The following is a 27135-nucleotide window of genomic DNA, read 5'->3' as shown; positions in this document are numbered from 1 at the left end:
GAACATAATAGAACTTAACAAAAACTCAAGTAGGAAATACTATGGGGCAAATCGAATGGTGTTATCGCGGTGTCCCCTAGGGCCGCATTTCATGGGGGCCCAGGGCCCAACTTCAAAATTGTCAATGGAAAAAACATAGGTCAAGTGATATCTCGTTCGATAGATCTTTAAAAACTAAAAAGTGTTGTGGTAAAAGATTTTTCATATCGGTTACCGTATTCAAAATGGGCGCCAAGACATGGTGCCTGTATTAGATAAAACGTCCAGTACCACTAATATGAAAACGGTTGGAGATAAATGAACAGGATAAAACTCGTATAGGAAATCGCAGAAGGTGTTTATTATTCCACGCCTCGAGAATAATCCAACGGAGAAAAAGATTATTAAAGTATAAGTGAGATAATGCTAAAGAGGAAATATAATTCTTTAAAAAATATATTTTTCCGATCTCCCTTCGTAAGTGGATGAAGCGGAAATGAATGGTAAAATCTCAAATGAGAACCCCAGTTTTACTTGCGGTAGGTATGGTTTGTGTGAAACACTTGGGTGTACAAGTGACTGGTACTGTAATGCACTAATGAACCAATATTGTGCAGACGACTTTTGAGCAAAACCAACATTTGTACTCGTTGTTCTAAAATTGCATTGTTCGACAAATTGGTTTAGCATTTCAGTTAATTCATTTTTGCACAAATCATTGCCTGCAATCAAAATGGAAAGTAATATTTAACAAGAATTTTACCTACTTTTTTCTATTACAGACACCTATCTGTTATAAAATCACATTTTAGATAATTTTGTTGTGTAGATACAATTTGCAAAAACTAAGGTTCTCATTTACAACTTCACCGTTTCTTCCCGTCCCGCTTCACCCACTTACGGACGACGTTGGAACGATGATTTTCTAGGAAATAGATTTCCTCCTTTACATTATGGCACTTTTACTCTAAGCATCTTCTCCTCTGTTGCAACATTTTCGAGTCCTGGAATGATAAATACCGTCTGTGATTTCCTATAGGAGTTTTATTCTGTTCACCCGTTATCTTCAACCGTTTTATATTAGTGCTACTGGACGTTCATCTGATGCAGGTAACATATCTTGCTGGCTATTTTGAATACGGTGACCGATATGAAAAATCTTTTGTCACATCACCTTTTAGTTTTTAAAGACCTATCGAACGAGTTGTCACTCGTCCCATGTTTTCATTTAAGATTTTAAAGTTGGGACCCGGGCCCCCTTGAAGAGCGGCCCTGGGGGGGCACCATGATATCGCCATTCGATCTGCCCAATGGTATTTCTTAATTTATTTTTTGTTCAGTTCATTTATGTTCAACCGTTTTCGAGATATTTCCGTGGAAAGATTAAAATGGGCCACCCTATATATATTATATATATTACGTCTATCTGTCTACCTATCTAACAATCGTTCAATGTATCAGATATAGGAGAGAGAGAGAGAGAGAGAGAGAGATTATATACAACAGCAGTGGATACCCACCCCCTAAATACGACACTGTACATCAGTCAACCGTTCCCATATTATCTCATACAGGAACGAAACAAATTTTGAGTAAAGGCAAAATAACTATCAACATTCGAGACGAGACCGAGACTTTCGAGACTGACCATGGTCTCGTCTCGGTCTCGTTTCGATTTATAAAGGTCCGTCTCGGTCTCGGTCTCGTCTCGGTATGTAAAAGTCCGTCTCGGTCTCGGTCTCGTCTCGATATATAAAAGTCCGTCTCGGTCTCGGTCTCGTCTTGATATCGAGACGAGACCGAGACGAGACCGAGACTAGTCTCGGTCTCGGTACCATCCCTAATTTCGAATGTGATATTAACTAGATTTCCAGGTGTGTAGACTGACTACTTTGCACCCACGGATGCAATGGTAACTATAAACGTCTGTACGTTGGAGCGTCTGTAGCAAGAACTGGTCTATAGAACATATCGTCCCTCTCAAGACAAAATGGCGTATCTGATTTTCTTAAATTTTGCAAGAGACAAGTTTAGATCTTTCCCATGAATCATTCTTTCGTCTTCTTTCAAAATTGTTTGATTTCCTTCGTTCAGGTATATAACTTACGAGATCAAACTAAATTTTAAGAGAAGACGATAGAATAAATAATGAGAAAAGGTTTAAACTTGTCTCCTGGAAAAGTTAAGAAAATGAGATACCCCCCTTTGTCTCCAGAGGGACGATATGTGTACGTCGTGTCAGGAAGAAGGCTTATATATAACATTTGCGAGCTAGGAGAATAACTTGTAAGTTTCATTGGCTGTTCACACTATTTTCTCTCCCAATTAATCTATTTTAGTTGTTATGCTGCCGATTAGTAAAACACCAAAAGAAAATATATATGTATATACAATGCATTTTTACAACTAATCAAATTGTTACATTGATTAGTCTCTGGGTTAAATGGTTCCTGTTTAGAATGCACGGTATTTGAGTTCGTTATTATTTATTTATACATATTTCTGGGCATTACCTGCCCCGTCACGTATGAGAGATGACGATCTGCGGCTAGCACTCTAATATTTGAGTTTGTAGTTAATACCATCGTAGCAATAGGATTACTAATTTCATTGTGTTCATTTCTTTAGTTCCACAATCATCATTCACCTTTTCTCTTTACCAAAAAGCGTGAATACGGGCAATAAATTAAAAATTTCATTTCACAATAGAATGTAAATTTCTTTTTGTTGCAGGTCCTCATTCAAAGATGCTACACTACAGTGCAAAAGAACAAAGAAATACAAAACTTTGTTGAAGGCGTTCTACGAGAACGAAATGAAAACCCAAATTTCAAATTAACAGGTAACTTCACGTAATAATTTGAGAAATAAATATGTAAAGTAGGATTAACATTCGAAAACTGAGCCTGGATTAATGACTAGAAGTATTGTGACCATAGTTCATAATATAAGGTAAATTTTTGTATTACACACTGGTGACCAATTCCATAAAGTAGCTGGATTTATTTTCCAGAAGCTACTCTTCGGAATACGACAAATCTTTACAATGATCGATTTATTTTAGTAATATTTATCTAACCGGTTACTGAGATAGAAACTACCGAAAGTTTAAGATAATGCCGTACTAAGGGAGAATACTGGTGGTTAAATCCTTCAGGGAAGTTTCAGGTATACAGCATGTCAAAACCATACTTTAAGCCATGTTCAGTATTCTCCAATAAGGTTTCTTGATTTTGTTTAGATATCTCATCTCTCCTGGACATTTTCTGGCTTTCGTTTGTTGAAGAAATTGATGCTTTTAGAAATTAATATTTTGAGGATAATGGGCATTATTATATCAATTGAGGGGTTAGCGCAACAGTGGTCTAACCCACATTTTTAAAAATGGAGAAAAATCAAGTTAAACACATGTGGTTTTTTGTACAATATAACAAAAGCAAACACAAGTGGCTGAATGTGTCATACATTGTACAAAAAAACACATGTGTTTAAGTTTAACTTGATTTTTCTCCATTTTTAAAAATGTGGGTTAGACCACTGATGCACTCACCCTCTCAATTTAACTTTTAGAAAACTTACTCTAATAACTGGTAAACATTACAGTATTGTAACCAAAGGATATAGAGATAAAAGCACATTATTAAAGGTTCAAATCTAGAACTTGTTTAATGATCTCCAGCCTATTTCCATTGTAGCTTCTTCACATTGAAACTCCTCCACGTCTAAGTTGCTAATCCAATGATTTTTATGAGTGTATTCCTATCTTAAGTCTCAGTTTGGGTTATTTCTTCTTATACAAGTCCGAGTAAGTATTCCACTTTGAAGAATAGATTCTTCCTTTTGTAGCCTGGATGCTGAAAAGGTATGTTACACACTAATCAACATTCACCACAGAAAATAATTTTCATCGATTTTTTCAGATGAGGACATAAGTGATATGTGCTATGATTTATATGATGGAAGTCTCTTCACTGCAAGCAATAACTTAAGTTTTGCTTTTCTGTATATGGTTATGTTCCCCGAAGTTCAAAGAAAAGTCCAGCAGGAAATGGACAATGTACTTGGGAGGGATATTACTCCATCATTTTCAGACAGAAGCAGGTATGAATACATAAATCAAAATCAAACTACACAGTATAACGAAATATTAAAGAACAGTTAGAAACAAGCTAAGAAAATATGTAAGATTAAAATTTATTTTTTGCTGTGGTCTATCAGTTTAATTTTCTTGTGAAATTATCTAATTTCCTTGTATATCAGAAATAACATAGAGCTGTTCTGAGTGCTAAATGTGGTCTAACACCATTATAATCTGTTAAGTTTTTTTTAACAATTGTTTCTATTATCTTGACATTCATGTGTACTTCTGTAAATGCCAGTTGTAAGGATTTAAACTAAATTTTAATGTTCTAGAGCAGGGTTTCTCAACCTGGAGTCGCGAAGATAAGCTGAAGCAATAAATATAATTAGAATCAAATGCCGGAAAATATTTTTAAATATTATTTTGAATTTTGTTCTGACAGGCATATTTTTATTTTCATACATACTGTTAAAAGCAACAAAACATAGCTCTACTAAAGATTTTCAACAGGTGCAAAGTCATTTAAAAATCAATTTTAAAAAAGAAGTACGATATGAAACTAATGAGAATTGGATATTAAAATACCAGAAAAATGGAAATACAACAAAACCTGCATATTGAAATACAATTAATATTGAAAGTAATGAAATACCTGAGCATGGTGTGATTTCACTTGCGTGGCAATGTAAGCTTCAATCTTCGTGATGCACATTTTCAAGTCATTTAAAATACTCTATAATCTTTTGAGCAACTGTCCAAGTTTTTTTTTAAACCAAAATTAGAAATCACTTTATTTTTTAATCATAGGGTCTATGACCCAAAAGTAAGGGAGATTTGGAATTTTAAAATTTTCAGACGGCCTCCATTTTGAAACGTATGACAGATCGGATTTGATATTTGTAATATGAATGAACTGATGAAATTTGGTTTTAATACATTTGCTTTTATGGAAGTTACTGTATCTACTATACACAAAAAATTGATTCTACTATTATAGAAACAGATGGATACCATGAGATCTCCGCAATAGGTATATTAACAATTCCACACAAGATTATTAAAAACCATAAATTATAAGGGGATCGCTTGTAATTGGATGTGATAAAATGGGGTCGTGATTGGAATTAGGTTGAGAACCACTGTTCTAGAGCAATCTCCATTGAATGAACATTATCAAAAAAATCATTAACAAAAAATAAACCGTAATGATACTATTAATTTAATTTATATTGATCGAGGCCCTTTGCGAGTTCTTATCATCGAGTGATTTAAGCCTTGAAATACTTTGCTGGGCCTTAGTTCTTCATAAGGTTCCAAGGGGTAATCGTGAAAGAAGCATAGTAGTCTTTACTTAAATATTGTAGTATATGTCATTTCCTCCGATCGAGATATCGTATTTTAATTATTGTCTATAAAGTAATTACTTTTAACAAAGGCTCGAAAAACCTCGGGCTCAAGGTTGTCATGATGACTGAATATACAAGTCTGGAGCCTAATGTTTTCTGGCGTTATTATTCTCAATTTTTAACTGGTAACAATGTAATTATTATTCTTCGAATGGGATAAAATAAGTTATATAGCAAATTCGAAATCAAATTTAAAGTTTTCCATTTACATTCAATCTCATTTATATTTAATTCCTTTGAATTTCGAGTATTGCTTTATGTTGTTCAATATATGAATGTTTTGTATGAACTCTTTAAACAACGATTTGAGATCATCAATTGGGTCGAACAGTACATGGACATTAACGTAAATGATTCTTCATTAGGGAATTGTGATCCATTCAGAGCAATGAACGATTGGTGTTTAAGTGCTCAAAGTAGGCTACCAAATGTGCATATGGACCTAACATACACAGTATCACTTTGTAAAACTTAATCTCTAGTATCTTCGAGAGTTTTATACCAGTAAATGTAATTTGTGGGCAAAATATGAAAGGCTATGTGTCAAAAAGTATGTGATGCCTTATCTTGAGAATTGGCACCTTGGTCACAAGGAAATTTTTCGAGTTCTGCGTATATCCATTTTCATTTATTGTAATTTGCTTGCACTTATTTTATCTTACAGATTACCATACACAACAGCTACACTTTTGGAGATTCAACGGATTGCCAATGTATTTTATGTTATAAACCGTACTGCATTAGATGATGTAGAAATTATGGGTTATGTAATTCCGAAGGTAATATGATAATTTTTTTCTACTGATTGACAGTAAATAATGCTAGTACTCTGAAAACATTTGTTTTCTCATATACAGAGACTTATAGACATCTATGCAGTTGAAATGCAAAATGCAAAATAGAGAGCATTCACAGAGAAGAAACTGTGAAGTAGTTTCTGGCAATCCTCCTGACAAAGCAGTCATGTTAATTAAAATGTAGTCTAGTTGCAAGATTTTGGGAAGGCGGTATTGTAGTACTTTCTAATGCACACTTCAGTTGCTTTTATATAGCTAAACAGTGCTATGAACAAGGTTACATGCTCCACTTTGAAAATCACAATTCGACTATATGCAGCACGACAAGGCCACATCGAAACGGATCCTAATGAAGCTGGAACTATCGACTTTGCATGGAAGCAAGACATTGACGGTATCAAAGAACCCATCGACCAGGTTATACCCACCTGGTTTCGTGTATTTCAACCCAGCGTTGACGATGACGTTCAAGAAAAGTTATGTCCACGTTCAAGGCGAATTGCATGGCAAACGTAAATGTGCTGAAAGCGAAAAATTTCGTTCAGTTTACAGTTAGCAAATAACATAAAATGAGTAATATGAAACTAAAATATGGAGAGGTAAGAATATGGATGCTACTATCTTTCAACTGAGTCTGCAACTATCGTTGTTTATCAGTTATTAATAGCGATTTTTGTAGTACAACAAGAAAACAATTTGCAGAAAGCTACAGGTATATGAATGACACCGGACGGGAGATCGGTTAAAGTTTGCAGCCATTGTAGACGAAACGTAAATCTATTTGACAGATTTTGCAAAAGTTAAAGAAATTACGTACAGAGGTGAAGAACCGTATCGGATAAGGTGTGCAATCACACAGTCAAATCTTAGCTGAAACTCTATAGATGGATGGGACTCAGAGCAGGAATTTCTGCTGCTCCGTTCACCAAAAATCCAGTGCCAGAGAAGAGTTCCGATGCTAATCCAATCGTCTACTGTGTCGATCGACTTCTGAAATTTCGTCGTTCTTCTCGTAAGGTGTGCACACAATCTCTGGAAAGTGACTCAATAAGAATGTAATAAAAATACTCTTTATACAACTACAAAACGTCTTCTTAATTGAAAGTGAACACTTCGAAGATGTCTATATAGTAGCCTATCAGCCTCTATGAATATATAATGATTAACGAAAACATGTTTTCTTATCGTCGTAAGGTTATGGTTTCCTAAGCACATTAGATTTATCTTATTTTGACTTAATCAAACTAAAAGCAGTAACAAAAAGATAAGAGAAATTTAGATTTAGAGCTCTGAGAATAACATTTGTCCCATACAAAAATATTTGAATTTATTGTACGTTTACTCTTCTACCGCTAGACAGGTATCCTTCGCTGTACGCAAGTAATAGCAAGTAACACGAACTCACGTAGAGTGAGTAGATTATGAACATGATGAGAATTAACATCCACAATAAAATCATGTAAAGTGATAAACTTCTATTATCATGTCTGTTTTCTGCCAAATATTATTAGTTATTTTTGTGATAATCCCTTTAGAAAATAAACTTGATTGTCATTAGGAATTCAATAACAAGAAGGTGTCGAATGATAAATAACGCACCTTTGTTTTTGCATAAGGAACCTGTGTAAGATAGCCTGAAAGTATGGAGCTATAGTTCAGATTGTTCTGACATCGAGAATATCACAAAGTTTTTGTAATAGCACGTTATTCATCTAATGATCTTAGCACAGAGAACCAGGCATAGATATAGGAATATTATTTGTCCACTATTCCTCGCATCGACAATCAGATTCAGTTATCAGATTGTCAGACGGTTACTCTTTTATGAGAGCTGGTTCAAATTCAGGCACAGATCCGATCAACACATAAGACAGTTGTCAGTGTTCATTTCCAGCACCTAGCATCGAAGAAAGCTCAACTTACAAATCGAACAAATGGCTCACAAGAATGATTAAGACGCTCAATTGCCTAATCAATCAGAACCCCCAATTTCGAAAACGATCAAAACTCCCAATAAATAGATTGCTCACAAATTAGGTAAGATAACTATCAAAAATGGTCAGAACGCCGAACAGAAGAATTATCTGGGTGGCAAAGATCACAATTTTCAACAATGAAAAGTGACAAACTGCTTTCAAAACGATCAGCGCACACAAAGGTTAAAATATTCAGACCTCAGATGATTAATCGATTGCAGGAAACAGCACAGTTCAATAACAATCAACGTTAAAAGAGGAAATTTATGTTTTGTCATTTCTGGTTTGAACATCGGCTCCGACAACGAATTCCGTTTCTAACTTTTGATCCTTTACATTCTTTCCAAATTTGGTGATGATTGATTAAACAGTTTTTGGGATTTCTGTCTCCCGGATGGATAGATAAGGTAAATATATAAAGGAGTTTTGGTAAACCAATCTCTTTGAAAAAAAACTTCAGATGATAGTTTTTCATACATTTTTAATTATAATATTAACTTACTTTGATATTGCTTGTAAAAGCATTTAAATGAGTGAAACCAATTTGATTTGACGACAAATACATATGTGACCAATCTTCTATGTTAAATTATACCTTCAAGTCTCATATACTCTTCATATTAAAAAGACAGTAGATAATAAATTTTCATTTATGACTTACATCTAATACAATTTCTTATTATTTTTTTATATAGGGTACAACAGTGTGGGTTAATTTATACAGTGTGCACATGGACAAGGAAATCTGGGGAGACCCTGAGATATTCAGGCCTGAAAGATTTCTTCATGAAGGAAAAGTTGTAAACCAAGAAAACACATTTTTCTTTGGAAAAGGTAGGGTATCTCCTAATCTGAATTATTGACAATGCAACTACGTTCAAACTTCTTTAAAATAATGTTTGCGAACAATTTGAAACAATTTGCAAACTATAATTAGGCACTCCTTTCTCCTCTAAAATTAGATGTAGCTAAACATACATGATGTTAATAAGTACGTGCAAATCTACTACCGCAAGGCACAACACCATAACAGTTCTCTAAAGTACGACGATTGCAAGAAACATAAAAAATAGCAAAACAGGTGAAAGAAAACTATAACCTCTTTCTGAACAATTTTGTTGCCGTGAAGAATGCACGAAAATCCCAAGTCAACTCAGATAATACTATAACTGAAGTCTATAAGGCTTATGCAGAGTCGTTCGATGTATGATTAGTGCCATACTAAAGAGTCCGACTAACGTGTTTCCTGCTGTAGTCAGGCCTTTAGTATGAAGCTAATCATACGTAAAAACGACTCTGTATAAGGCCCTATTAGTCTAGCGTTTCAGATGAGCAGAGCAAAATCAGCAGCACAGTAGATAAAGCACTAGAACTCGAATTTAAATTAATATGTTGTAAAAAGTGTTAATGAAACTAGGAACTAAACTACCACCAAATCATTGTAATTCAGCTCTCAATTCCAGATGGGACAGCATTTAAACTCATTAGATGCTTCGGAATCCACTTTAAACTGCTGATGCACGTCTCATGTAGCTTCGGTACTGACTCTAAACTACTACAATTAACATAGCTTTGAAGCACAAATTTACCGAATAGCACGAGAAAAACAACGCAGCTAACAGAAGAATATAACTTAGCCAAAGTACAATATTGTAAGAAGCATGAGGTAAGCTGGCAGCGCTACAGATGGAAAGCTTCAACTCGGGTCTAAGTTACGTTGTTTCCTCAAGGCAATACTAACAATGGAACATTCTGATTTAGTGAATTTAATTGCTGAAAATGATTGCTAGCACTGGATTCAGCAAGAAAAGAAACAGAGAAAAAGAGAAAAATGAAATGAAATCTTTGAGTTTTACGTCCCACGGTTATGCCGGTTAGGCTAAAGGAGACGGTGGTTATGAGAAATGAATGAAATGGTGGAATGAAGAAAGTGGGAGGAAACGGGATAACCCCGAGAAAACCCACGCACACGGAGAGAAAAAGAGAGTGTTAAGTAGCAGACCGTATACAGGGTGGGAGATACGTGAGGGCAAAGTGCGAAGATAGAACGTAGAAAATATCTAGAAATGAGATGTTAATTTTGAAACGAGTAGAAGGATTGAGGTGAAATGTCGGATATGAGGGATGTCTGTAGAGCTCCACTGAATAGACGTAATGTGAATCATGAGGGACATCTGAAAATCCGCCATATTGGAATTAGCGCAATAAAAATATACGGGAAAGGGACCACATGGCACATGGCTCTTGACTCATACCGACTACTCAAATCAATAGTGGCCAATATAGTTTGAAACGTCTGCAACAGGGGGCTTCCACGCTATGTCAATGTAGCAATATTGTCGTAAAGATGACTTGAATGAGGAACAACCACAAACGTGAATGAGGCTACTTTCCACCAACAAACCACCCGATCCACCCAATATTCGTTCATATGCTGGTAAAAGTGTAAATGTGACCAAGGACAACCTAAAAGAGTTCATGACTGACTTTTTGGACTTCTATAGAGCAGATAAAATTGATTCTCCTCGCTGATTCATGGTGAACCAATGAAGATGGTCAGAAACAGGACAATGTAGGACTTACTCAACTCCTTATCCCTGATGGTTTCACGTCAGTCATACAATCGTTGGATGTGTTCTTCTACCGCCCGTATAAGAATTTCGTAAATTTATAACAGACACCGTTTTCTTGTCATCAAACTTCAAAATGGGACGGGATTGTGAACGGGATTGTGAACTCATTTGGGTGGAAGTATTTATTCCAAAGCGTCGTTCTATGTTTATTGGGTGCTTCTATAGGTCGCACAAGAACACCCCCAATCACATCTTAGAAGCTTGCCGTGACTCACTGTTACATGTGTTGTCACACGGTGACGTCATCCTATTGGGTGATTTCAACCTTTCCATCACGTGACAGGACAGCAAACATGGCGTCGCTAAAGATGGAAACGACAGTTATTTCATGGACAATTTTATTCATGGACATGGTCTAGGTCAACATAATATGCATAATACCCGCAATAATAGCAATCTTGACTATATTCTCTCTAACTTAGAGCCTCATTGTGTTGTCCCATGCAGAAATCTTTTTCTCTCGGATCACGATTCCTTGGATGTTTCTTTCGATTTCCTCTCCTCCACTACTACAAACCAACCCCTCAAAAGTAGGTCACAACTTCTTTGGAAGAAAGCCCCCTGGGGTGACATCTGCCGTGCTATTGAATTGTTTCCTTAGTGTTTGTTAGGGGTAGGAACTGTTTACGACGCTGTGGACTTATTTACATCTGTTGCCCACTCAGCCATAAAGGACTTTGTGCCGGTGAAAGCATCAAAATCGAATAGGTTTCTGGTCTGGTACGACAATGAACTTCGTGAACTTCTTAAAAACAAAAAGCTTGCCTGTACTCTATGGAAATCACATCCGAGTGACTACACATACAAAAGCTTTGCTAAAATTAGAAGTATTGCCAACAAGGTACAGCGGCATAAGTATTTTGAATACATGGACTCAATTGGTGATTTTACTGTTAGTAACCCTAAAGTCTTTTGATCTGTAATTAAGTCTAGAACAAAATCTCCGGGGATACCGGCAACAGTTCAATATGAAAATACTGAAGCGAGTGATGATCAAAGACCCGACCTCTTCAATAACTACTTCTGCAAAACATTTACTTCCCTTCCCTCTACAACCCATCTTCCCCCTCTTTGCCCCATCTGTTCGGAAACCTTATCCAATCTCTCTACCACCCCAGGCGAAGTTCTGACTCTCTTGCTATCGTTATCTCCACATACATCACTTGGACCTGATAAAATTAGTACTCTCTTTCTCAACAAAACTGCTTCAGTTATAGCGGTTCCTCTATCTATCTTATTCAATAGATGTTTCAAGGAAGGGTATTATCCCACCAGTTGGAAACTAGCTCACGTGACCCCAATATATAAATCAGGACTTAAAGATCATATATCCTCCTATAGGCCAATATCTCTTCTTTCTGTAATATCAATTATCTGCGAAAAAATAATCAAAGACAGGCTACTTAAATTCACCTCACCTTACATCCACAGTTCTCAGCACGGCTTTCTACCGAAAAGCTCAAGTCTCTCAAATTTAAGTACTCTTCTCTCCTGTGCAGTCAAATGTATGAATAACAATACTCAATTATATGTTATCTACTTTGATCTCTCGAGGGCCTTTGATTCTGTCAGTCACATTTATCTTCTTCATAAGCTCTCCAATAGATTTAATGTACATAGTAAATTTCTCTCTCTAATCACAAGCTACTTGAAAGCCCGTAAACAGAGAGCTGTTCTTTCAGGGGCGAATTCTAACCCCCAACCCGTGATCTCAGGGGTGCCTCAGGGTGTGTACTTGGGCCTCTACTGTTTGTCCTGTATATGGATGATCTCTACGCGCACTTATCAGCTCAACCTAGTGGCCTTCTGCTTTTTGCTGACGATTGTAAGTTATGCAGAGAAATATCGTGTCTCCATGACACAATTGCTCTACAGGACGACATAAATTACCTTATAAGCTGGTGTGAAATGTGGCACTTGAAACTCATCAGTAAGAAATGTGACAGTATTACTATTACCTTGAAAAAGTCTCCAGTTCCCTGCACATACCATATCAACGATTCCCCTATCACACATTCTGCTAGTCACAATGATCTTGGGGTCATATTTGATTCAAAACTCACATTCTCTGACCACATCTCCTCAATACTAAAGAATTCAATGCGCATGTTGGGACCACTTTATCGATTCACCGAACTACGCACTGTTTCTTCATTAGCAACTTTTTATAAAACTTTAATAGCGCCCAAGATCGAATACTGCTCTCCCATATGGGCCATGACAGCACCTACACATCTCTCCAGACTTGATTCTGTTCTCAATTTCTTCCTCGCTATAGTCCGTTTTCGTGTTCCTGTACTTCGATCATTATCCAAGAAGGAACTCTTGCGACATCTTAATATTCAGACTCCTGAAGTACGCAGAATTATTTCTGACCTGAAGTATCTACATAAAATAGTTAATGGAAACTTAAGATCGGAAATATTACTTCAGGTACTATCCTTACGTGTCCCTTCCCGCATCACCCGGAATACCCATCTATTCCATCTTGCCCGTCCTAGGTTGGCTATTATACAGAGGTCTCTTTTTTAAAAGAATACCAAACTGTTATAATCAAGTAACAACTGATGTGGACATTTTTTCCAGCTACCCAGTGTTTGAAAGAGTAATTAAACGAGTTTTAACGGAATAGTTTTACTTTTTCACTCTTTTTCCTATGTTATTGTTATTGTTGTCTTGTTTTTTTCTTTCTTTTGTTAGCATGTCCCTGTGTAAAATGGCAAAGTTATGCTGTATCTGGGAATTTGTTCAATAAATAAATAAAATAAATAAAATATGACAACGGGACGACTTCATTAACTTCCAATCACTCACCCACTTCCAGTTTACAGCACCAAAGGTCCAAGCTATGATTAGATATGCTTTCTACAAAACTGGATATTTTCAAACAGTACCTGACGTATTCACAACACTTGTCGACTACTGCTTCAATTTCAATACCGGTAACAGCTGTGACAAACCCGATTGTCCATCTTTATCATTTTCAAATGTGCCTACTGTTGTCTCTATTTTGTATCAACCACACAACCACTCTTAAGATCCATAACAATTGAAATTAAACAGAGGTCTCAAACTATATTGGTCACTATTGATTTCAATAGACGGTGTGCGTCAAGAGCCATATGTCAGATGGCCCTTTTCCCTATATTCTTCTTACGTAAACTCCAATATGGTGGATTTTCAGATGTTCCCCATGATTCACATAACATCTATTCAGTGGAGCTCTACATGCATCTCTCATGTCCAACATTTGACCTTAATCTCTCTACTCGTTTCAAAATTAACGTCATTTCTAGACATTTTCTACTTTCTACCTTCGCAATTTGCCCTCACTTATATCCCACCCTGTATACTGTCTGTTACTAAACATCCTCTTTTTCTCTGTTTCTTTTCGTGCTGAATCCAGTACTAGCAATCATTTTCAACAATTAAATTCACCAAATCAGAATGTTCCCTTGTCAGAGCACTACCTACGGAACATTATTATTAGTTTGGTCTAAAGTACATTATCGCTAAGAAAGATTTGAGAAAAGAAATAGCATGCATTGCTATAATAATATTTATAACACTTAAGTTACAATTTACTTTGTATTTTTTGATAGCGAATATTAATTAGGGATTTATTTTAAAGGAAAAGAAGCTTTCTATTTCGCTCGAGGTTTGGAGAATTGAAATTTGGAAAAAGGTAATTATTTTAATTGTGTGCCATTACTTATCGTTTCAGGAAACTTAGGTTAATGTTTTCTAAATAATAAGTTTGCAGAGAAAAGAAAACTTCGGCATACTGCTAAATATATTACCACATCTACGTCTCACTTATGCAATTTATATTTACTATAAACAATATTTAGTAAGCAAAACATGTGCTTGAGTACACTACAAGCATTGTTGCCCGCAGTGGGTGCAAGTAGAGCTGTCTGCTCTAGTTCCGAAGGGCTGATCAGTTATTAGAAGAAGACAAGACATACTAATTGCTTCCTCACACACTATAGTACTTGTAGTACTATATAGTTTATTTATTCCAGTTAATAGAGATATGTGCGTAAATAACCGTTCTTAATACTATGTGTGTAATCTTGACTAGGCTGTCAACCTTTTGCCCCCGCAGGTGTCCCTGACCACACGCCACCCAAGAACCACATTCATACGTGCCGCAGTATATTACACCAAATTATCTGCTATACTCTTAATTTTTGTTGCAAACCTTCCTGTTTCCGACAACTATACAGATGAAGTATTGCTGTTAATTAAATTTTAAGGTACCAGTTTTGTAGAAGTGCATATATATATATATATATATATATATATATATATATATATATATATATATATATATATATATATATAATATGTGTGTATGTGGATGTATGTATGTAGTTTTTCCTGTTAGTTGTGATCACTGAAATTTAAAACTGTGGAAAAAGTACTCTGAATATTTGGTAGCTACATGTTAAAAGAGGCTGAACTCACGCAAATAAACATTATATGAAATTGTGTCCAACTGGTCACGAAATAAGTATTACTTTTGTAAATCATAAATTGTGATAAAAATATCCAAATTTTACCTTATAATTAGCTAGATATTACATTTAAAAAATCATAACAATGTAAAAATAAACTTTTCATATATCATTGTTTTCTTTTTCGTTCTTTTCTTGTTTTTAAAACTTACGCAAACATTTGTATTTTATTAAGACACTAGCTGAATGCCCTTCACATGAGGGGAATGGTTTTATGGGAAATATTAATTCCCACCCCTCTTCAGATAAACATTTTAATGACAACGTAATGATAGAAATCATAAGATACTCCACTTTCAACATACATTTTCAAACACCCTACTCCGCCCCCTACAATATGACTTCTAATGAAATTGACATGGTACAAACTTAGCTTGAGATGGGTATCGGCTATGTTACGAAAGACAATCCAAACGGATCAGCGGTTTTTCCTATTGAAAGTAAAAGAACTATGGATTCGACACTAATCTCAGTCAGTTTGAACATTTCATTCTTCATTCCTTCTCAGCCTCCATGCCAATAGAAACTCACTGTCATTACTTATTTCAGTGACCCTGGAAACTAAGGATTCGATACTAATATTAATAGTTTTCGATTCTTTTTAAGTATTACTCCTTCGCACCCCATCCTTAGAGGTGATATAAATCACTTATCCCACAGTATTTTTGTTTAGATTGTAACTCATATATGTAAAAAGTTTGGTTGAAATTATAGCAGGCGTCCCAGAGTTAGGTTGGAAAGTATATACATTAGGGTCGAGCGAGAAAACCAAATTTTCGTGTATCGAATTTTAATAGGGCTCAAAAGTTGCGTATTCGCATGCTAACCAATGGGAAAATGACACAAACATAATACTTTCCTTTACGCAAGAAATATACATATTACATTTTTTCATTTCTATAGCGCCCAAGTACTTTTCTTTAGTTGTGCGAGGCCATGTTTGTTAATAATTTGTTAATGTGAGTAATTTTATATATTTTATTTTCATAATTATTGTGCAGCTCTTCGCCCGTTTCTTAACGTTTTTTTTCTCTTGAAATGGCCCAGAACTCATGGCTGCAATTCGAGTTCCACCCACACTCTACACAACTGTCTAATCCATTAGGGTCTGCTAAATTATGTTGATTTAGTCAAGGACGTTGTCTTCAATTCAGACTTTTTAAATTAAATTTTGGCATTGTGAGTCTTGAGAGCAAAGTTGCTCTATAGCCATCTCTGTTTTCTTGTCTGCACACTTTTCCTGCAGACTCTGTAACAAGTTTGACACATCTTTCAACTTCCTGAGTATGGCACGGAAAATTTAAAAAGTCAAATTTACGAGCAGATTTGTCATGCATAATTGATAAGATAGTTTATGTTGTCAAACTTCCTAGCACTGGAGGTGGCGACAGCTTACATTTTCTTCAATCTACCGGCTCATTGTAGTCAGTGGCATCAAAATTTACTGAAAGTGCCATAAAGGTTCTAAGAGAGCAATTCAGACAGGGCAGTGTGCTCCAGATGTAGCTATAAGAGATCCTGGACCTCTCAGTTATTTCCAATGACTGACATGTGCAAACCGGGTCTTAGGGTTGTACGTTTCTCAAACAAATCCTACAAACGAACTCAAAGTGCTTGTAAACTACATTATAAAGACATATGTTCCTATTTGGTTCAACATAAAGAGATATCAGTCAGTGAAATATGGACCTAAACATATTTTGAAGGTAGTTCAAGCAATTAGACATTTGCTGAACAACATTAAGAGAATCATCGATCCTATGATTGAGAGAAACGCGTTCTTCTGTTATCAAGATAACATATTGTTGGCTATGACAGTGGATAAGAGACAACACGTAAGAGAGTTGGGTTACAGAAGAGTACTAGAGGCAAGAAATCAAGATCCGAAGAGGAAATCTGTTAGAACATTTATGGCAACTTCAATAACTTTTGATGCGACGGACTAGAGTGAGCTGATAGATTGGAGAAAAAAATGTAAGCTGTCGCCCCCATCAGTGCTCGAAAGTTTGACAACATAAACTATCTTATCACTTGTGCATGACAAATCCGCTCCTGAGTTTGACTTCTTAAATTATCCATGCCATACTCAGAAAGTAGAAAGTTGTGTCGAACTTGTCACCGAGTCTGCAGGAAAAGTGTGCGGACAAGAAAACAGAGATGGCTATAGAGCAACTTTGCTCTCAAGACTCACAATGCCAAAATTTAATTTTAAAATCTGAATTTAAGACAAAGATCCTTGACTAAATCAACACAATTTAGCACACTTTAATTGATTGGAGAGTTGTGTAGAGTGTGGGTGGAACTCGAATTACAGCCACCTCCTCGTGATGACTTCTTCGCTATTTCCAGGGAAAAAAGCGTTGAGAAATGGGCAAAGAGCTGCTCAATCATTATGAAGATAAAATGTATAAAATCACTCACATTAACAAATTATTAACAAACATGACCTCCCACAACTAAAATAAAGTAGTTGGACGCTATTGAAATGAAACAAAAAAGTTAATCCATTAATTCTTGCGTAAAGGTAAATTTTGGTGTTTTATGTCATTTTCTAAACTTTAGGTCGTTTGCGCGAACTAAAGATCCAAAGTGTGGTTATTTTCGTTATTCTCCTGTTGATTAGCACTCAAATACACAGTTTTAGAGCCCTGTTAGAATTCGATAATAGAAAGTCTGAGTTTTTTTGCATAAAGGTAAATTTTGGTGTTTTATGTAATTTTTTTCAAACTTTAGGCCGTTTGTGCAAACTCAAGATCCAAAGTGTGAATTTTTCGGTATGTTTCCATTGATTAGCATGCGAATACGCAACTTTTGAGCCCTATTAGAATTCGATACTCGAAAATTTGATTTTTTCGCTCCACCCTAATATACAGTACATAGAGACACTTATAGGTATTACCTAGTGTTTGTGTATGAGTGTAAACGTACAAGACAAGTTTTCGTCGTTGCTTTTGTCGATTTTCAGATCAGCTAATATGCCCGTTCTTGCTTAAACTTGGTCATAAATACCATAGGAAATGCCACCAATCAGTTTTTACGTTTCCATTAACTATAGATTAACATTATTCTTGGTCATTTTAGACATTTTATTTTTCACTCATCAGGCAGATGGGGCTGAACTTGGAGTTAAGTGACACCGAGATGGTCATTATTCATCTCAGCAAACCCTAAAACTATGAATTAGAATGTCGGTCATTATTTTTACATGTTACCTCCAATTACTTCCCTAGAGGTGATAAAGTTGTCTTCACCGAACAGTACATTATCAGGAGTGACACAATTAATCTTAGCGAGCCAGAAAGCTATGGGTCCGACGCTACTATTGATCGTTTTCTTTTATTTTTAAGTGTCCCCAATCTCCTACACCCTAGAGATGCTAAGGTGTTTTACGCCCACGGTATTTGTTTCAAACTCTTAAGTCATATGTGTACCAAGTTTGGGAAATTGCATAAGGTGTTCCAGACTTATACTGGAGAATACACATATCCATGTATGTGTAATACATATACATATAGATATAAAATGTCCTCTTGAAACAAAATTTTCTGAACCGCTGCAGCATGTCATCGTCTACTTTTAATGAGGAATTAATATACTCAGTTTCATATTCCTAAGTTAAGAGGGTCTTGAGATACTAAAATAGATACTACGTAATTACGAGCCAAAAACAGGATGCTGTATTTTAAATAAATTTCCATCCCATTTGAAATATTTTCGGGACACCAAACGAATCTAAATAATAGAAAAATATTGTTAAAAGCGTGATTTCTGGTCACCTTAATATAAATTCATATTTTTAAATGAAGAAACTAAAGTGACAAAATTGTTTATTTGATTGTTTTCAGGTAAAAAACGTTGTCCTGGAGAAGGTGCTGCAAAGATGATTTTATTTTTATTTTTTACAATTCTTCTGCAGAAGTTTACGTTTAGCGCTTCTCCCATTGGTAAGAAACCAACAAAACAACCAGTGGAAAGAGTAATCAACATGCCAACACCGTACCGCGTCATTATAGAAGAAAGAAACTAGAAGTGTAAGGTGATATCAATACTTATTACGTTGGAAAATAATAATAACACTGGCCATCAACTTTGAAACAATTTCCGATAACATGGAAAGCAAGTAATGTTTTATACTAATTTTGGGATGCTGATTTTAGATATGAACTAGGAAAAAATGCAAAATGTAAGGTTTTTCTGTTATGATAATCCCTATTTTTCTCACTGTCATATAATTTATGTATAGATTTGACTTATTAGAAAGACCATTGAGTAATGATTTTACGTTTTCTTTGATCCCTACGCCTAGAGCATGTAAAAATACGCATACACAGTTCCACGTTAACACAAAATATTAAGCATAATTATAATTTTGTGAGTTTGAATATAATATAAAATAATACGTTTACATATAAATATAAAAAGTTTACTTATAATATAGCTGGAACACAGTGAAAAGTTCCCGAAATGACAGCAGCAGTCCAAACATCTTTTAAAGGTTTTTCTTCCTTTGTGTTGTATAGTCTTCTTCCTGGAAAACCAACAATGATCTCCCATCATCCTTTGATCTCATCTTCCTTGGTAGCGTTGTTCCATCACTCGAGTGTTCTGTTGAAATCTCTCCAATTGCTAATTACCGATGTCATCCAAGTTTTCTGAAAAAGAAGTTCAGATGTGGATGGAGAAAATTAATTTTTAGTGACATTCGATATCCTAAATTTTTCTAATTTACCAGAAGGTTTTGAACTAATAACTGTCAAGTGTTCTCCCTATGATTTCCAGGGAACCTTTCACCACAGATACGAAGGATTTCCACGCTGCGAGTTCCTTAGCCGAAAGTCTGGTTCCAAAATATAAAACAGTTTTCGGATTTCAGACTTAAAGAAAATTCTTTCTTTTAACTTAGCATCACTAAGTTTTGGGAAAATTTCCTCAGGTTTTTGAATTTTTCTATTTCCTTATCCATTACTATGGCGAGATTTTGCATTAGTCCTAGTTTAATGTCAAGTAGAGACAACAAAATTTTTGAGGGCCAAACAATGGCTACGACTTGGTATTAGCTCCACCTGGAGCGAATTCTCCTCTTAGGCCAATTTTTTATTTCATAATGCCTCTCTGTTGCTCTTCTGTTCCACAAGCAGAGATACCAGCAATATTTCTCGAATCCTCCTTGAAGATTAAATAACAATGTTCATACAACCTAAAATCTGCTAATATATGCTACCTATGTTTTCTGTACTATATGCGTATGAGAATTCTTTCCATATTTTCGTAAGATTCTCGTAGGTCTACAAAACGTGCTAAAGGAATTGACGACATTTTTGTTCCCATTGTGTTATAGAAAAGCCTTCAAACTGTCCTTCGAGGAATCGATAAATAGACACCAGTGATGTGGATCATATGTGAGTCCCAAGTCTTTCATAAGGACATTAATATAATTACAATAGCAAAGAGAACTTTTCATGGTAAAGTGCGACGACAACGTTTCATTGCGCTTTCTAAAAAGTGACACTTTAGTGCTTACAGCCAGTAGATTCCGTTCTTGCAAACGTGGCACTAAAAGTTCAGCGTTTTCTTTGGACTGGCAGAGGCTCGAACAAGATCATTTAGTTCTGTTGCTCAATGTGATGTAACACATTGTTCATCCCAGGGTCATAAGTAGGATCACACATAACCAACTCAGCAATTTTACTGAGGTCAGAATTCTCCTCTTGGGTTGTAAATGTTGACCATTCACATGGTGTTTTAGGAATTTTTAGATATCCGCTATGCGGAACCGGCCGCAGAGCTGACGGAACATCAGAATATTCTATTTTACTTTGTTTCTTCTTAGAAACACCGTCAATTTTGGTTAGATAAAAATAGTAGTCCATGAGATGACTTGTAAGTTCTCTCCAAATGAGTTTAACGCCGAAAGACAGATGTTTGTTCTTTCCTTTTAACCACTCAGTTAAGTTAATATAGCATGTTATACAGATTAAGTGCAGTGCCTATTTCCTGTCCTGATCACCAACTTGAGAGCCAAAATAATAACATGCAGTTTCGAATGGTCCTGACATTGAACGGCGCTGCAACAAACTGTCCACACACGTAGCAGAACATACCAGGTGAATTAGCAAGGAGCAAAGATTTCTTCATTGTTAAGCAGAAAAACAGCACCAGTCTTTTACCCGGTGAAACTACTGGTTAAAGCACTATGAGACGTTTTCAGTGTTGCCATCATGCAAGCAAAATATTTTTCATAGAGTCTATGTCAAAATATCACTTATTTTGAACCTTGTAAAGTAAAATAACAGATATCTAGTACATGGTAAAAAATTTTCAGTTACATATCTGTACTCAGCTCAAAAACTACAATTGGAATAAGTTATTTTTATCCATGTCACAAAACCCTTGCCGGCCAGTGTTAGAAATGTGAATGATATTTGAGTGTTTACTTCTTTACCAAAGTATGGAATGTACTAAGTTTTATAAGAATCTTATTTGTTTTATTGGTTTATCTCTCTATTAAATCATCTCTGTATTCAATTATCTCTCTATATAAAAGAAGTTCTAACCGACTGATTAACATGTAGGTTGAACTGCACGTGTTTTAGCTGGGGTTGTATCTTTCCAAAGACAAGATACTTCATGTTGCTTATGAGATCTTTTTTCTGTAATAATGGAATATAAGTCTTTCTATTTAAGAATGAATACAATTTATGTAATTTATAAAAGGAAAATGAAAAACTTTTAAAAAGATATGTCCCATGTAATTGTAGACACAAAAAGGAAAGCTCCCTCTTCATAATAGTAGTAATAATAAAATGAATAAAATTTGGTAGTATTTTGTACTGCCATTTTAGCAGTGGTAAGAATAAAGTTCTCTGACGAAAGCTAAAGAGTACTTTAATTAAAATAAAATCATAATAACTTTTCTGGTTAAGGGAATATGAGGTTGCAATGATGTGAACAGACTTTGGGGGAGATGGCTGAAATTCAGCTCAAATGACGAAGAGATTATGAAGATTCTATATTACAAAAGCAAATTGCCCTAAGGTAGATGGAACATCGTCAAAAAGCAAGAAACATTAACATTAATGTCGATGGAAAACTAATGAAAAACAAATAATTCCTGCATTTATCTCAAAAACCGAAAGAGGGAGTTGGCTGAAATTCAGTTTAAATATAGAACAAATTATGCAGATTCTACATTCAGAAAAGAAACTGTCCAACAATAGATGGAACACAATAAACAATCACGAAACATTAACATTAAAATCAATGGAAAATCGAGGAGAAAATGAAGTCATCCACATATCTCAAAAACTATAATGAGGATATGACTATTGAAAGCTTATTGCAAAGACATAGTGAAGAGCTTAAAAACAATGTATAGCGCGTAGGATAAATATGGATAGAACATTGTCAAAAGTCAAGTTGTTTGAGTAAAATCAATAATAATGATAAAGTATATGCATCTTCTTTGAATTACCAAGGTGACCTGATCACATGACAAATGAAATGAAATCTTTGAGTTTTACGTCCCACGTTTATGCCGGTTAGGCTAAAGGAGACGGTGATGATGAGTAATGAATGAAATGGTGGAATGAAGAAAGTGGGAGTATACGGGAGAACCCCGAGAAAACCCACGCACACGGTGTTTGTCCACCACAAAGTTCACTTGGCGGGGGCTGGGATCGAACCAGGGACCCCAAGCACCAGAGGTGAACGCTCTACCATTGAGCCACTGCGACCCTCTGATCACGTGACATTCCGTTTCTTATGGCAAACCGGATAGGCCCTTATGCAGTGTGACAAACTTTCAGAAGGTAATTCCAAGAACGTGTTCATTCTTCTAGGGAACCTTTTATAATAATAGTTTGAAAATAAAATCCGAAACTAAATTCCAGAAAAATATATTATGCATGGAAATTAAAATAAAAAAACTTACATAATATTGATATCTTCTTGAACAGTACCATAAGACGGGGTTACTTAGCACAAAATTTAAGCCATTTTAAAGAAAATCGCATGTAACTTACAAACGTAATGATTTAGAACACAGTATTTAAACTTATAATACCTAGATATATAAGGAAAACATTCGTGCAAGTTCATTAGTAAATATTTATTATAACCATGTTCTTATATAGGTATAATTATAACCATTTATTATAATTTCCTTTTAGTTAGGTATCTCATAAATCATTTCCCAAAATTCAGAAACTGAATTGAATATAGTGAAATTATAACAGTTGCTAATTTATTAATTTTCTCACCTAATTATTTAAATTTGGAATCATGTAACGATATGTAACCAAATTAGGTTCCTAAAATCTGTTCATATGTAAATTGTACTAGAAAGAATCCTATGCATTTAACTTTCTCTTATATTCTTCTCAAACTAGTTTTAGTCACAATATGCAATGCTTAAGAACTTTAATTTCTGTAATCTTTTAATTTTAACTTATCTGGTTAAATTACAATGTTCAAAACTTAAAATTCATAATGACCAATATTTTTCACACTCGACCTTTGATATGTTCCTCTGTTGACCTAGTCTCCAACCCGAAATCTTTTTCTAACTTTATTGTGTATTTAAGGTTCACGTCATCATTCACATGACATATTGCCAATTTAGCCATTTTATGGTTAAATGTGGCCATTTTTACGTGGTCTTTAGTCAGTAAAATGTAGTTTAGCTATTAGCTTAAATGTTTACCATTATAACTGTTAATTTCGTAGTGTGTCGTAGTAATCTATAATGTATATTATGTATCTTACATGTATCATTTCGCATACGTGACATGATGTAATGGAAAATCGTGATTTCTAATATTTCTCATCCAATATGTAACTTCAATGCATAGTTTATACAATATGATGATAGAATTGTATATTAGTATTTCCACAATATTTTTTGTTAAGGTGAGGATTGCACTAGTTCACCAATGTACGTGGGGTGGTCGAAAAAAGCTTACGAATCATATTATGGCTTATGTGTAAGACATAGTTGGAAGATCAACACACCTGTTAATAGGACACTTAATAATAATCCTCGATATGTAGTCACAGTTTTTGTTCAATCGTTTTCCACAACGGCAGATAAAGCTTCCTATACCATTGTATAGGTGTCCACATCAAGTTCTATTAGCGATCATGAGGTAGCAGTTTTGACATAATCACATGCCAGATAATGGTGGTCAGCCATTTATTGGTTTAGAACAAGGAAAAGGAGAAAGTCAATGGAACTAGGTCAGGGCTGTAGAAGGGGTGCTTTACTCGTTCCAAACGTAACGTCAGTAGTTGAAATACGTATCTCTATATCCGGGTTTGTCATTAACAATATTGGTCTGTCTTTCTTTAAAGGCACGACACTACTTCCTTACATTTTGCTTTGAAATGTAGTCCTCCCCGTACATCTCTACAATCTGCTTATGAATGCCAGCAGGTGTAATGGTTTTGGACCATAGGAATATCACGACTGACCTAACTTCTACTCTTGACCAATTTTCCCGACGATTCATCATTTTTATGTTAGCTTTTCGGGTATTCATGATCAGAATCCGGAGTCTTTAAACGTGCACCAAGACAAACATGTTATTAATTTACAAATCAGTTTTCGTTAAGTTACAGTGAGTAACATAAAAGTTGTATGCTTTGTAACCTTTTTCTCGATCATTATTCGTATCATTATACTGATGAATGAGAAGTCCAAAGCCAAAGGGGAAATCCGTTATGAGTACAGGTACGAGAAAATGGAAGAAGTGAAAGTTGTTGGAAATAGCTGTTTGTTTTCTTTAAATAAAAGAAAATATTTTTTTTTTTCAATTGCACTACCCTTTTGGACTCCATACTTGTAAGGTGTCCTATGTTAAATGAGAAAGCAATGTTGCCATTTCAGTAGACTGTTCCTTTGGTCCCTAACCATACCAGCAACAAATCATTTTTGAAAACGGATTCGAACTGTTCTAGGTTCAGTCGCACAACAAGGTTCATTTTGTTTGTTCTTATGTTCCATTCGGATAGTCTGCTCAACTGGAAACTTTGCTTTTACATTTAACATAGGACATCGTACTAGTGCGGGGCTAGTGCTAGTAGATTGAAACCCTCTTATCTGTAACAACTTCCCCCTGGTTCCATTTCCTATCTTTATTATTTCTATATTGACTTAAGAGCCGGATTTTTGATACATCTGATATAATCAACATTACCGAAAGAATTGCGAACTGATGAAATAATTCAATATGTTTAGAATATCTGGCCAAGGATCCATGCAAAGCGTTTTGTAAATATATTAATTGTAAGTTCTTTAAAACTAAGGCTAAAATTGGTTGGCTTTAGAATGTGAAAAGTCTATCACGGTGTAATTTGGGTATGTTCAGTAAAAATACGAAATGTTCTCCATTCCATATTTTAAAATTATGTTAACTTTAAATTTAGCCATAATTTTACAAGAACTGATCCACTTTTAGCTATATTCTAATACTCATTTACCTACTTTCTGACGGCTTTGTTGCCAACAATCTATGGTAAAATATACAAAGATTTTGTATTTAAACGTATGGAGAAGTGAAGATTTAAGAGACTCTGAAAATAATCCCGCCAAATATCCTAGTTGTCGGAAATTACTCTTATTAATTCTAAAAATCTTATTTGGAATTTGATGTTTGTAATTAAGTATTACAAAAATAACCTTGATTTATTCAAAATAAATATAATTTCTTTAACATACATGAGAGTTTATTTATACTTTGTAAATATCAATGTGTACAGCGGGCCACAGAAATTCTTGAAGTAGAAAGTCCGTGAGTTAGGCAAACCAACTAACGCCCGCTACAAGATTAATTGCGCCTGGTAGAGTAGCTAGAATAGCATCATGAAGTTGCCCCACCTGTTACAAGAACAAATCGTAAAGTGTGTTTTTGTGCAGGAGTGAGGAGAAACACTGGCTGACGAAATGACAAAAGGGAGACTTTGGATACTTGTACTCACAGTAAACAGCACAATACCAGAAAAAAATATACAGACACCAGGGGCGCCGATGAGAAGATAACAGTCAGGGGACTTAAATAATCTTATAATTAACTCAAATGAGGGATTATATAAACAAGTTAACTTACTTCAAAGGACTATACATATATGCGTATCAAATAATATACGGATAGATTATGCGGTATATGTATTAGTTTATTTTTTTAAAGTAAACACAAAGCCTTGCGCTGAGTTTTAAAATTATTAACAGTAGTCCTACCTGCAAATCAATTAAAGTATTAATTGATTTACATTAAGGTGAGTCTAAAAAGCACTTTTAAAAACTTTAAAAAAAATTACACGACGGGGGTGGGGCGTTAGCCACCAACCCTTTGATTACTAGGCACGTGCTCTTCTGACTTGGCCACGGAGGCAATGAGGAAAACGTTGCTTGTAGAGGAATAAATCCTTGGGGTCTTTTAAATTGGCTAATCAGAGTGCTCTTTTAACCCTGTATATTCGACGATAACCGTTTGGAATCAGATAAAATCCGTTCGCCATGTAATTTTATAACAAAATGACGCGCGTCTCTTTACTTTATTTGATGGTTCTTCCATATTCACTTTCAAATGATTGGCGACAGTTAGCACCTAAAAAATACAATTCTTTATTCTAACTACGTAAATAATTACCTGTTCATATATGAATGAAAGATTCATCTTAATTTTTATTCGTCAGTTATGTCATTTCTTTCTTCTAAATTCATCTTCTAAATTTGATGCATTTGTTG

At 35.1% G+C, this 27135-nt stretch overlaps 1 protein-coding gene across 1 annotated transcript in view; it reads left to right on the top strand.

Moving 5' to 3' along the window:
* The window catches only part of LOC145688385 (methyl farnesoate epoxidase-like), a 76841-nt gene extending 50795 nt beyond the window's left edge, over positions 1–26046 (top strand). The window contains exons 4-8 of the mRNA XM_081762556.1: positions 2713–2821; positions 3900–4080; positions 6131–6245; positions 8935–9073; positions 19238–26046. Coding sequence (XP_081618682.1) covers positions 2713–2821; positions 3900–4080; positions 6131–6245; positions 8935–9073; positions 19238–19419 — 726 coding nt within the window. The 3' untranslated portion in view covers positions 19420–26046. The remainder of the gene's footprint in view (positions 1–2712; positions 2822–3899; positions 4081–6130; positions 6246–8934; positions 9074–19237) is intronic.
* The last annotated feature ends 1089 nt before the right edge of the window (positions 26047–27135 follow it).

The sequence above is a fragment of the Thermobia domestica genome, chromosome 6 (genome assembly GCF_964235325.1).
Source record: "Thermobia domestica chromosome 6, izTheDome1.hap1.1, whole genome shotgun sequence".
NCBI classification, from domain to species: Eukaryota; Metazoa; Arthropoda; class Insecta; order Zygentoma; family Lepismatidae; genus Thermobia; species Thermobia domestica.
Note: the sequence above shows the minus strand (reverse complement) of the source record. Positions and strands in the feature narration are given on the sequence as shown.